The 13,297-nt window shown below is 47.6% G+C and overlaps 1 protein-coding gene across 3 annotated transcripts in view; it reads left to right on the top strand.

The window, feature by feature from the left end:
- asxl1 (ASXL transcriptional regulator 1) overlaps positions 1-13,278 on the top strand; it is a 22,376-nt gene extending 9,098 nt beyond the window's left edge. For all 3 annotated transcript variants that reach the window (XM_039799380.1, XM_039799379.1, XM_039799382.1), the window contains 7 exons: positions 2,815-2,984; positions 3,201-3,285; positions 3,604-3,770; positions 6,643-6,739; positions 8,721-8,826; positions 9,180-10,212; positions 10,336-13,278. In XM_039799380.1, the coding sequence (XP_039655314.1) occupies positions 2,815-2,984; positions 3,201-3,285; positions 3,604-3,770; positions 6,643-6,739; positions 8,721-8,826; positions 9,180-10,212; positions 10,336-12,864 (4,187 nt within the window). In that variant the 3' untranslated portion in view covers positions 12,865-13,278. The remainder of the gene's footprint in view (positions 1-2,814; positions 2,985-3,200; positions 3,286-3,603; positions 3,771-6,642; positions 6,740-8,720; positions 8,827-9,179; positions 10,213-10,335) is intronic.
- The last annotated feature ends 19 nt before the right edge of the window (positions 13,279-13,297 follow it).

Here is a 13,297-nt window from a genome sequence, read left to right as displayed (position 1 = left end):
CCATAAGCTGTGTCACTAATGCACTTCTGCACCTCCACTTGCTATCTTGAGTACTATGGCTGTGCATCACTTCCTTTTTATAAGAACATTCTATACGTATCTAGATACATGGGCTTCTCTACGGTTCAGGAATGATACATTTTTATCATGAAACGATTCAGTGTGATTTGATGACGACAATTCGGTCTGATACAGTTAATATTCGGTTAATGTAAACACATAATTCTATAAAAGAAGCATTGCTTACCTTAAAATAAATATATATTTTGCGAAAGTGACCAGGTAATAGTAAAGCTAGGACATGCTAATAGTATAACTTAATCAGCTGGCCACTTATAACCAGATCACAGCCACATCAGCTCCATGTTAAATCAAACCGCCTCCTTGCCGCTGTAATCTGAGAGACTCTAGCTATGTTTCCATCCACATGTTTTTATCTGAATTAAGGGATATCGAATGAAAAATGCCTTATGGAAATTTCATGAATATCGACTCAAAGGAAATACGTTCGGTCTCACCGGATTTTCTTTTTTAGGTCATTTTATGGTTGCAACCCGCCACAAAACGAAGAAGTTTTAGTTCATTTCCGGCCAGTATTTCTGCTCTGTTTGCAAACGTGACAGGTGTCAACAAAGACAGATGTAAGTGGACAAACGAGGAGACGAGACTTTTTGAATTTAATTTACGAGCCAAATATAACTGCTATTTTAGATAGCAAAAATCGAAGAAATGCCATAATTTATCAGGAACTCCCATCGGAGCTTCCTGGGCTTCATACTTTCACCAGCTTTATTCGCATGAGTTTTTTTACCAAACTTCAGATAATTCGATTGACAAGTGGATGGAAACTTAGCTAGTGACTCAAAAGCTGTCGGTCTGGGGATTGAACCAGCAACCTCCCGGTCACAAGCTCGTTTCTTTAACCATTAGGCCGGTTACACACTGGATGCGTTGCACGAGCGTGTCGGCTGCGTGGCGTGTCCGTTTATATTTCGACTCCCATGTTAACGGGTTAGAGCTTACACACTGCCTCAGGCGTGTCTCGCGCCTGCTAGAAACGCCTAATTTTCCCGCGACACGCAAGCGTGTTGGAAGCGTTTCCAGGCAAAATAGAATAGGAAAAGCTGTTTATATGCCGTTTAGACACGAATACATAATAATAAATGACATGTTGATGTTTGAAAGTCTCTAGGTTTTGATATAAATGTTATTTAAAAAAATAAAATCAATTTTCTAATATTGCACCTGTCAATACAGAACAAAATATTCTGTAGCCTATTTTGCCATCAATACTGCCAACGTTGTCTTTTCTGTAATCAAATCAGTATATATTTATGTTTAACATGGTATTTCATTTTATCAATGGGAAACATACATGAGTCCAGATAAGGCTAGCAGCAGCAGCACCGTGTCCGACACGTTTCTGGTGTGTAAAGACATGCTCACGCCACGCAGGCAGTGTGTAACTGGCCTTAAGCCACCACTTCCCTACGTACGAGCTTCTTCTCATTTGTGCATACAAGTAGCCTAAATGAATGAACACATTTCTTTAAAGGAACACGCCGACTTATTGGGAATTTAGCTTATTCACCGTAACCCCCAGAGTAAGACAAGTCGATACATACCCTTCTCATCTCAGTGCGTGCTGTAAAGCTGTCTGACGGCTCCATCGGCATCAGCCCATCACAGAACAGGCAGGTGAATGGTTCCAGTAATCCTACTGCTCCGAATAAGTAACAAAATACGCGCAACATGTTCCTATTTACATGTTGTGATTTGTAGAGTCTCGCGTGTACAAAAACAACGTAACATGAGACACAGCCATCTTCTAACCGTAAACAAACCGGGAACTATATTCTCAGGCGGAAGAATATAGTACTTGGCGGAGATGATATGCTGGCAGCAAGCCTGTCTGAGAACATAGTTCCGGTTTGTTTACAGATAGAAGATGGTGTGTTATGTTACGTATTTTTGTACAAGCTGATGACTTTACAAAATCACAACATGTAAATGGTAACATGTTAGCGATATTGTCACTCTGTCACAATTTGGAGCAGTTGGCTAGTTGGAACCAGTTACCTGCAGGATCTGTGCTGGGCTAAGCTAATGCTGGAGCCGTCAGACAGCGTTACAACACGCACGGACACGAGAAGGGTATGTATCGACTTGTCTAACTCTGGGGGTTACGGTGAATAAGCTAAATTCCCAATAAGTCGGCGTGTTCCTTTAAGCACCTGCATCATTTTGTATGCTCACAAACATGGTAAACAGTCATACTCAAAATAGCCTTTCAAGAACTCTTCTAGAAATATTGATTGGGTTTTAGGGGTTTTCCGGTGCTTTGGATCAGAGGCTGTCTGTGCCGTTGTTCCTTCCACAGTTGGCGTGTAACACAGAGCTTGGCCGAAGGCATGGTGCCACAATGGGGCCTTTCATACAAATTCAGCCACCAACTGTGTATGTTGCCCTATGTTAATACAAACCAAAACACAAGGAAAGCAGCTTTAGCTCGGATAGAAGCTGCTGTTTTACGAACTCTGCTAAGATAAAGAAGATCAGAATATATGAGATACTTGTCACTGCAGTGTTTGTCAGAGTTGGGCTATAAAAGGGAATTCATTATGGGACATTTGGCACTGGAATAAGACTAATTAAACAAAAATTCAGAGACTGAAAGTTGACTAAAATGTAATGACTTTTCATTGACTAAAACTTGTCTGAGCACTGCTTCAGCATGAGGTGTGTCGGCTACTGCTCGCCCATCTTGTCAATGTTAACAGCGGTGTGAATGTATTTTTCTCTCTCTCTCTGAAGCATCGGTGGATGAGAGCTCGTCCAGTGCCTCATGCTCCACAGAAGTGCCGGCCCCCAGCAGCCAGCCCCAGACCCGCCTCAGCAGGGCAGCGGGACAACAAGGACGCATAGACGCACAGCAGAGCCAACATGCGCCACACGCCCAGACCAGACTGAGCCGCTCCAGACAGGTCAGCCCCATGCTCCGTGGTTGAGACTAGGCACGGATTGGTTTTACAGTTTGAAGTGAATAGTGTAACTCCTAACAAGTTTTAAGACCTTCGCCATGTCTTCTTGTCGTGCCATGTGTTTGAACGTGATCTGTAGAGGGACAGGAAAACAGTGCTGCTTAACATACTGACTGTAGAACTGTCTACCTGTCCATCCCACTGTTTGTGTTGCTACAGTCAGGGAGGCAGAGGAAGAAAGCAGTCATGATGCCTCGTGTTGTCCTCACCCCTCTTAAAGTGAATGGAGAGCATGTCCCCCAAGGTAAGAGACACTCTTTTGTACAGTAATGAAAGCAAGAATTCAGAATGCTGATAATCCTAATTAATATACACTGGCAGAACTAATACAGAGGTAATGAGAAGTATTGTTTTAAAACCTATAAAAGGGGTTTTATTCAATACAATACAACTATCTGAAGGCAAGTTATCCTGTAAGAATGCCCCCTCCCCACCCCCCCAAGCCGGTCACAGACAGACACCCTCAGATGCCTGAGGCCACTGTGGGATTTAGTGTAGTCGTTGGTGCTGCAGATAGCTTTAGCATCAGGCTGAGTTAGACGTGTGCTTATTGCCTTGGCAGGGCCCATAAGGAGGAGTCGGGGAGGGGTGGATGTGGACTTTGAAACCCCAGGCTCCATCCTGGTCAACACCAACATCAGAGCCCTCATCAATGTGCGGACCTTCGCAGCCTTCCCCACACACTCGCAGCAGCAGCTGCTGCAGCTTCTGCCAGAGGTGGACCGACAGGTACGTTGTGTTTCAGCCATAGCTACGTTGTTAGCTTCTAGCAAAAAGTCAGGCACTGCTAGGCATTGTTGGGCAAGGACACTAGTGGTGCGTCTCAGCATAGCCATCTAGCGGTAGGGGGTTTAAACACAACATAAACGTGAATCTTTGTCTTTCATGAATATTTTTGAACGTAAAATAAATTTATTTTTTAATAAAAAATCTATATTTCCTTTTTGAAAATCAATACGGTATTGCAAAATAAAATATCGCGATATTCAAGTGTATCGATATTTTTCTTACACCCCTACTAGACAGCCAACAACAAAAGAACCTTGTACATTACTTACAGGGAGAAATTGTGTGCTGCACAAATTTCAGTAGTCATGCTGGAATTGGACATACAACAAACTGAACTAGTGTGGCATTTAGGGCAGGTTGCAGCATGCTATCCCAGTGTTTTTTTGTTTTGTCTTTTTGAATATAACTTTTGTGAAGCTGAGCTCAGCTACACACATACAGACCTGCTGTGTTTTGTCATTTCTAGGGTCAAGGTGAGGCATTGGCCACTATTCCTCAGGTGTATTCAGTGTTTCCTTTTTTAGAATTTTTTTTTTTGCAGTGGGGGCAGGTCTGTCCGAACCGCACCCCCCATTTTATTACCCTATTCAATATTGTTGTATAGAATTGTAATAAAACAATACTATTTCTCATCCTATTTTATGGTTCAACTGGTATTCCTATCAAATTGGGCCTAGGCCTAATACCATATCATTGTGCAAATTTACTTAATTTACACCTACTCCTAGGTCAGGGGTCATGAGGGCCAGAATACAACCAGCATCATCATCAAGAATAAAGACGTGAACATAAAGATGGCGTCATTCACGTGCATATTCAGTAGCCACGTTGGTTTGTTTTGGTCTTATAATACATCCATAAATGCTCCAGCAGAGGATGGCTAGTTTAGCCAGCAGTTAAGTTTACAAGAATTTGTCCAAATTTCAAGATTTGAGGCAAACTAAGATAACAGTTAGACTTAGGGGTGGTACGGTTCATGAAAAAACACCCGAACCGCTCGGTTCGCTAGTCTCGGTTCGGAGCATGTGTGTACCGCACGGTTCGTCAGTCCACTGTTAATGTGCACTAACCTCTTACTGCCGTAGTGCCCACTTTATACACCTATGTTAAAACACTAACTGGAAATGACGAGCGGGATGGGCGTGACAAACGCAACCCATGGCAGCTGATTGGACGATCGCGTCACATGGGTCTGGCTGGTCCCTAACTTCAAAATAGACTGTCATGGAGGCTCGTTCAGAATACGATCTCATATTGTACTAAAATAGTTCACCTAAACGTGTTTCTGAAAACATTTTAAGCGAGAAATAGGCCATGCAGTTGCTGAATCTGTCTTCATTTCAGATCAACAAAGGTCAGTTTAAAAGATTTTCGTCAGATTTTGAGAGACACCGGAACGACCCGCTCCTCAAGTGGAGGGGAGCCGCTGCAGGTCACGTCACGTCACCTGCAGAAATGTCAAGTGGGAGAGAGGCTGCCCAGAGCTGGAGGATGCGCCAGCGTCGTTTATAGTCTGGTGTGTGGGAACATTTTGGATTTCATGGTACCTATGATGAAATAAAACAATATCTAGAACTGCCACTGTGTGCATGTTTTGTGCAACATGCATTCAATATGTTAATTTTAGCTATATATCATATGCTGAAGTATATTCTGGAGTGTTAAAGATTAAAAGAAAAAATAACAAGAACCGTACAGAACCGAAAACCGTGACCCTAAAACCGTGATACAAACCGAACCGTGGGTTTTGTGAACCGTACCACCCCTAGTTAGACTACAAACCGACAGCTTTGGTTTTAGCATGTTTATCAAATTTAGCTATTTAGAGTAGAGCTGTGCTTGTGTAAACAGCGCGGTGGACGAGAGTGGACTGCCCAGACAGATCAGATTTGAAATATATCGCTTCCTACGTGTATGCCTGTAGACAGGTGAGTGGGTATTGATACGTATTTACGTTTTAGTAACGAGCGTAGCTGTGTGTGTGTGTGTGTGTGTGTGTGTGTGTGTGTGTGTGTGTGTGTGTGTGTGTGTGTGTGTGTGTGTGTGTGTGTGTGTGTGTGTGTGGCGGTTGCTGGCAGCGGGCAGCTGGCTTCGCCGGGCTTCGGCTGTTCAGAATCCCGTCTATCTTCCAAAATGTAACGCTTGTATCCAAACGAATTGTGCTTGAAGCTGCAGTCCATCCAATTATAACAACCTCATCCACATTGTTGAAATCATTGAGATATTGAGCCATTACATTGAAAATCGTTTAGATAACAGGAGCCTATGATTTACTGTAGTTATCCTAACCGCACACTGAACACCTTTTTCTAGTCTCCCGTTTCACTCTACACAACGCTGTCTTCGGGCAGAAAGTCACGTCGTGAGACACAAACCGTAGCTAGCCTGTTGATGTTGCTTGTAATGTTAGCCATAGTTATTCATTTCTTACTTTGATTTTGGTGTCTGCGTTTCAAAGCCATCTCCCGCGGTGACGTTTTTGGTGGAGCTGGTCGTTTAATGGTCGACTTGGAAGAAAGCAAACGTTTTGACAATAAACTACATCGACACATCAGTATGTGGAGTTAAACTGGACGGGCCCAATAACCTCTGAATAGCTCTACTTGTTAAATTGCAATGTGAGCGGCAGCCAACGGGGGGTGCATTATGTTGGCAGGATCCTTTTTTAAAAGGCAACCGCGACTATTGTGCGTCTGCCCTATTTCTGATAGCGTGGTGGAAGAAATGTTGCCACAATAAAATCAACCTAGAGGAAACCCTGTGTATTATTGTTTTACTGCAATTTGTGCATTATGTCCTCTCTTTCTTCAAGATCGGACCAGATGGTATGGCCAGACTGAGTAGCTCTGCTCTCAACAATGAGTTCTTCACCCATGCCTCCCAGAGCTGGAAAGAGAGGCTGGCGGAGGGTAAGTGATTGGTCAATCATGGACAAGCTGCCACATTTTACAGAGACGTCAGCCAGGCTTAAATATTCACGTGAGATGAGACTGGGGGGAAGGAGCGTGTGATAGCAGAAACAAAAAGTAACCATAAGGTTGGTATGAAGAAGGTGAAGAAATCATAAATGCCAGCAGAAAAATTCATGTCAAAAGGCAGCACTGTGCTCCAGCATTCTATACGTGGTGTGAATTAAAAGGAAACCATGCAAAACACTTCTACATAATCTTGGTGAATCAGTCCTTTCAAGGACCTGATTTAGGGAACGTCCTGTGGTCATTCTGATGGTAGCACTGTCCTGGAACATTACTGACACCAGCTGCTTATTTTGTAGACCTGTTCGAGTTGTGATTCACTCGGATCTTTAACCCGAGTCTTTAAACTGACTCACGAATCACGAGTCTCTAGCAACATTAACCCGGTTCAGTTGAGTCCTACTACAATTCAATCTAACATGATAACAGCGGCACACACAAACCTCTTGCAACATTAGCTTCTACTATTCCTAGCCATCTTAGCTGCAAAAAGCTTTATAACTTACAATTTCGTAGTTAACAGCAACTCCACAAGTCAACTCAAGCGCCTGAGTGAGCAGAGAGACAGTCCCGACCCGCAGACTCAGAGCCGGAAGCTCGCAGACCGTGGGATTCACTCGAGAACTCACGAGCCCTCGATGACTCGTGAGTTGTTGGTGATTCATGAGTTGTTGATGACTCGTGAGTTCTCGCGGGAGTCAGTAAATCCCGCGAATCAACTGAATCAGCTGAATCAGCCGGCTACGTTGTCATGAGTGGATCTGATTCAGACGAGCGAGCAGCGAGTGGGTGCAGCTTCTCCTCGAGCTCAGGGTAATGCAAATCAACAACAAAAGCCATTCTTTCACTTATGAAATAACATACAATGTTCTGCACGTAGCCTAGCTAGGCCTACTGTAGGTTTGGTGTATAAATGTAGTATGCTAAATGCAATCAGGTTGAGCAGACAGTCCGAAACATTACAAGCTCGCCTCAGCTTGGCTCGCAGACAACTCATGAGTTGTCGACAACTCACGAGCCCTCGATGACTCATGAGTTGTTGATGACTCGTGAGTTCTCGCAGGAGTCAGTAAATCCCGCGAATCAACTGAATCAGCCGGCTACGTTGTCATGAGTGGATCTGATTCAGACGAGCGAAAGCAGCCACTGCGCGCTCTCTCCTCTCGAGCTCAGGGTAATGCAAATCAACAACAAAAGCCATTCTTTCACTTCTGAAATAACATACAATGTTCTGCACGTAGCCTAGCTAGGCCTACTGTAGGTTTGGTGTATAAATGTAGTATGCTAAATGCAATTAGGTCGAGCAGACAGTCCGAAACATTATAAGCTCGCCTCACCGACAACTCATGTTTTTTTTTTTCAAAACTTTATTATTCAAATACAGATGCACATACACATTTAAAACATTAAATGCATACAGTGCATACATGATAAAGGGGCGCATGGAATTTACATTAAAGAGATTTTAAGTCATTGTAAATGTTCAGAGTCCAGATGGCTTTCTTATTTGTCAGTCCTATTAAAGTTAAAAAATATAATTCCATGTCATTTTTAAATGAATATTCGGTTTTCTTTCAGACCATTTATATTTATGGATATTTTTTTCAAATAAAATTAAAAGATTCTAAATGAAAAAATGGCATTTTATCCAAATCAAAAGCTCGCCTTGGATGTAGCATACAATACTGACTCAAGTGATTCAAGTGACTCGCACAACCCGGATCAGTTTAGTGAGTGACTCAGAATAACCTGAATCCTAAAAAGGAATCGAGTTTGCCAGGCCTATTATTTTGACAAGTGAAGGGGCAGCTAAGTCAGGTTTATACCGAAATTACACTGGTTATATGCTTCAAAAAGTTCAGCTGTGGAGCTACTCTTTTTTTAATACCTTTTTATGTGTGTTTGACACATTTAGGTGAGTTCACCCACGAGATGCAAGTGCGTTTCCGGCAGGAAATGGAGAAAGAGAAGAAGGTAGAGGCGTGGAAGGAAAAGTTTTTTGAAGAATACCATGGGCAAAAGTAAGAGCCAACCCATTTCATCTGAGTCTGAATTCACTGTTCACAACAACAGCCCTATTTGTTTTCTGTCATATTTGGGGTGGTTCCTTTTTAAAGTTAGTATATTGTTAACATTTATTAGCTGACCGAACATTTTGACCGCAAGTATCAAGGTATTATTTAGAAAAGCTGGATGTAGATATTTATTTTTGACCGCATGTTTCAAGCCATTTCTTTCCATCTCCTTGGCTGTCCTCCATGCAGTTTAGACAACTCAAGCATAGCCTACATCAGTCAAGGCCGCTGTGATATGCCAACCAATGTCAGGGTTTCCACAATGTGCTAAAACATAGTTTGTGTACCCTTTTTTTTAGGTCTGGCCTGACACAAGAGGAGTCCCTAAAGCTTACCATGTCTGAAGCCAGTGAAGTTGCAGCCAGTGTGCTTGACAGTGATGTGGCTGTGGTGGCAACTGGTGCCCCCAAGAGACGCGGTGTTGGCCGGCGGAGGAGAGACGGCAGGATGAGGAGACGCACGAGGGCTGACCTGCGTAGGAGGGCCCGCCGGACCCTCTGCAAGGCCACTCCTCCAGCCATGCAGCCTGCAGAAGCAGCGGAGGCCAGAGCTGCACTGGACATCCCGGCAGTTTCTGTTGGCTCTCCCATGTCTGACAACACGGTCGTTCAAGATGAGGTGGTGCTGCAGTCTGAGTGTGGCGTGGAGCTCCCAGCTGAGAGTGCCGGCGTAGAGCCAAAGCCCACTCCAGAGCCAGTCACGTTGCCAGCCTCCACTCCCACACCTACGCCCACTCCTACGCCCACTCCTACCACGCCCACGCCCACTCCCACTCCCACTCCCACTCCCACTCCCAGTCCCAGTCCTAGCCCAGCCTCCACCAGCGCTAATGAAGAGCCTGAACCTGTGGCCCGCCTGCTCCCAGAGGAGGCTGCACCTGTACTGGCTTCCACCTCCTCACCTTCCTCTTCCTCCTCCTCTTCTTCTTCTTCCTCTGCCTCCTCACCTGTCTCCTCACCCTCCTCACCTTCTGATAGGCAAGGAGCGTTTGCCGCAGGCCTGGACTCTTCTTCGTCCTCCTCAGCGTCCTCCAGTGCCGCAGTCGCTGCCGATCCCTTGGATGACACTGCGTCCGTGGTCACCTCCATCACAGGGGGTACTGCCACCAGCAGCCGTGAGAGTAGCCCCTCAGCCAGCCCAACCACCACCCCCGTATCCAGTGCTCAGCCCAAGGAGCAGAAGAGAAGGCCCGATGAGGCTCAGGCCTTCTCCAGTTTCCCCGAAAAGAGGCCGCGGCTTGACGACCGTCAGTCCTTTCGTACCACAATTGACAGTGTCCGTTCGGAGAAGCCGCAGCCGACAACCGAGGAGCCCAAGGTGCCGCCTATCAGGGTAAGACTTTGTGCACACAAATAATTTGCCTTTGCCTAACCCTCATCCTTGTTTAGCGATGAGCTGTTGTCTGAGTTGTTGTGCAGGTGAAGTTTGACTCCTGTCCTTGTGTCTCTGTCCCAGATTCAACTGTCCAGAATCAAACCCCCCTGGGTCAAAGGCCACCCCACCTACCAGATCTGCCCCCGCATCGTGCCCCCCGGCGAGGGCTCGCGGCGGTCGGGGACGGGGGGCGCGCGCACCCTGGCGGACATCAAAGCCCGTGCCCAGCAAGCCCGGGCCCAACGCGAGGCCGCTGCTGCTGTTGCAGCCACTGGCGAGGGGGCAGGGCCGGACGGGGTCAGGCTGCGGCCTGCTGCTGGGCTACCGGATAGCAGCAATGGACGACGAGCGCGAGAGCACCCAGGACCCATCGAGCCCGGAGGAGGAGGAGGAGGAGGAGGAGGAAGAAGGAGAGGTGGAGGGATGGAGGAGCAGGGAGCGTCTTCAGGCACTAATTCGTCTGGAACACAACTACAGCTTCTCAATGTAGAAGCCACGCCCCAACCATCTCCTTCTCTGTCCACCACCTCAACCTCCATGTCCTTTGAACCCCCACAGACCCCAAGCCCTCCTCGAGAAGAGGCAGCTGGGGAGCCAGAGGCTGAAGAAGAAGTAGAAGCAACATCAGCCAGTGTCCAGAGCTCCTCGAATGGGCTCACAGACAGGGCAGCCGACTTGCCCTCTCCAAAGCCTGAGGTGCCCGAGTCTGCTGCTGCCCCCGCAGAGATGGCTGACAAGGTTTGTGAAAAGCCCTCACTAGCTCCAACCTCCATCCCAGATTCGGTTCCAAGGTTCGGGGCTCAGGGTGTGGATGTTATTCAGACGCTGGCCAGCTCCCGTCAGCCCAAAGAGCAGGTACAAGTGAAGGAGGCTGGACTAGGTGGCGTAATCCAGCATGGCTCCCACCACGTGGAACCCCATGAGGTCTTATCTGTCTCAGCGGCAGAGAGACGGAAAACGGACGCATCCTCTCTCCAACAGGTGGACTCCTCTGGTGAAGAGAAAGACGACGAGGCTGGGACACATAGCGACTCCACGGAAACGGCTTCAGACTGTGAGAATGACATCCAGGAGGATGAGCAGCAGCAGCCTGACCACGGCTGGTGTCCCCAACTGAGCATCCAGAGAAACGGCCAGCTGGTCATCTGCAGCCCCCCTGTTCAGAACCAGCAGCCAGTCATCCAGGCCCACGTGTCCAGCCGCCAGGGCCACACTGTCATTCAGCCTTGCTTCCCCAACGGCATGCTCCACCCTCAGCACCACCAGGACAGCAAGCCTCTCCCCATAGCCCATCCACAGGGGCTCAGGGACACCAACGTGGTGGTCAAAGTGGAGCCTGGGGATGATTGTAGAGTCTCCAGACAGAGCTCTCCTGAAGAAGAGTCTTGTGGAGGTTTAAAGCCTTCTGTCACTCCCCCCACTGCTGCAGCTGCCTCCAAGAGACTGGCCAGCTCGGCCAGACCAGTGTCCAGTGTGGAGGCCAACAACCCTTTGGTCACTCAGCTACTGCAGGGCAGCCTGCCCCTGGAGAAAGTTCTACCCCCCCACTCTGCCAACAGGCTGGAGATCAGCCGATTGCCAGGACCCCACCCCAGACCACCAGTGGCAAGGACCTCAGGGCTTCGCACCAGGCCTGAGGCCTCCGCCCAGTCTCCCAGCCCAGAACTGATCCACAACAAGTCTCCAACAGGTTGCCCGGTCTCATGTCTGATGGAGGCCCCAGCTGCATCGCAGTATCAGTGTCAGCAGGCTCCCGGGGCTGTCCCGGTCATCACTTCTCTGCCGCCCTCCTCATCCTCCTCCAGAAGTAAGTCAGACCTTAGCCCCCAGACCACCGGGGAGTGTGCAGTTCCAAAAGACTCTCATGGTCCTCAGCCCTCGCAGGGGGTCACTCCAGACAGGCCCCAGCCAGCCCACCGGACCATGCCTAATGGTCCCTCTCCTCCCCACGCAGACCCCTGTCCCACAGAGGCCGTGCCTACGAGTAAGATCAACTGGCGGCCCCCACAGTCTCAGCTCCCCCCCTCTCACCAACTGCAGCTGTCGCCTGCACCCACTGTAAAGAATGAAGCAGGTGTGCGGGCCCCTTGCCAGGCTCTTGCCAAATCATCCCCCATTAAACCCATGAGTGTTACCAAAAAGGAGCCTGGGAGCTGTGTGGACGGCTACCTGAGCGGAGGGGCCATGGAGGGACTCCTCAACATGGAGATGACTTTTGCCAGGATGGCAAAGAAGGAGCACGGCAAAGCTAGCTACTCGGCTGGCTCTCCCTCCCCCTCTGCCTCGGCCCTTCCCTTCCAGCTGTACGGGAAGCTCCCCAAGCACGGCTCCGTTGGGGGAGTGAGCTACACAGCCAACGTGTCGGTGTTGGACAACGGCGGTTTCTCCCGGAGCATGGCGGACAGTGTGCTTCAGCTGCGCCCCCGCTTGGCCTCCAGCCAGACCACGCTCAGCATCCAGGCCTTTACTGACAGTACGGCCGAGGAGGTGGCGCTCAAGTGCTCGTGCCGCCTCAAAGCCATGATCATGTGCCAAGGCTGCGGTGCCTTCTGCCATGACGATTGCATTGGGCCCTCCAAACTGTGTGTGTCCTGTCTGGTGGTCAGATAGTATGTTCATCTGTGTACAGCAGGAGGACTGGGGGGGCTCCAGAGAGCATACAGGAGGAGCCCAGCGGGCAAGATTTGCCTTGTATAATATAATCAGTCTGTATTTTTGTTGTTGCAGATTTTCAGATTTTTTTTTTAGCTGTACTTATATATTATTATTATTGTTGTTGTTGTTATTGTTATTATTATTAATATTATTATGTGAATTTGGGGCATGGTTAATTGTAAATTGTGCCTTTTTTTTTGGTTTCTTTCCTCAAAAACATTTACCTCATCTTATCTTGCTCCACCTGTCATCATCATGTGGTGGCCATCATTGTTTTGGTCCCTTGTTTCCTCGGCGAACAAGGACCTATTGTTGTCTCTTTGCGCAAAGAAGTATTTTTTTAACCATTAAAATGATTCAATGACATTGTTTCACCGTTTGTGTTTTG

Source organism: Perca fluviatilis, chromosome 5, assembly GCF_010015445.1.
Source record: "Perca fluviatilis chromosome 5, GENO_Pfluv_1.0, whole genome shotgun sequence".
Classification (NCBI taxonomy): domain Eukaryota; kingdom Metazoa; phylum Chordata; class Actinopteri; order Perciformes; family Percidae; genus Perca; species Perca fluviatilis.
This window is presented reverse-complemented; position numbering and strand designations above follow the sequence as displayed.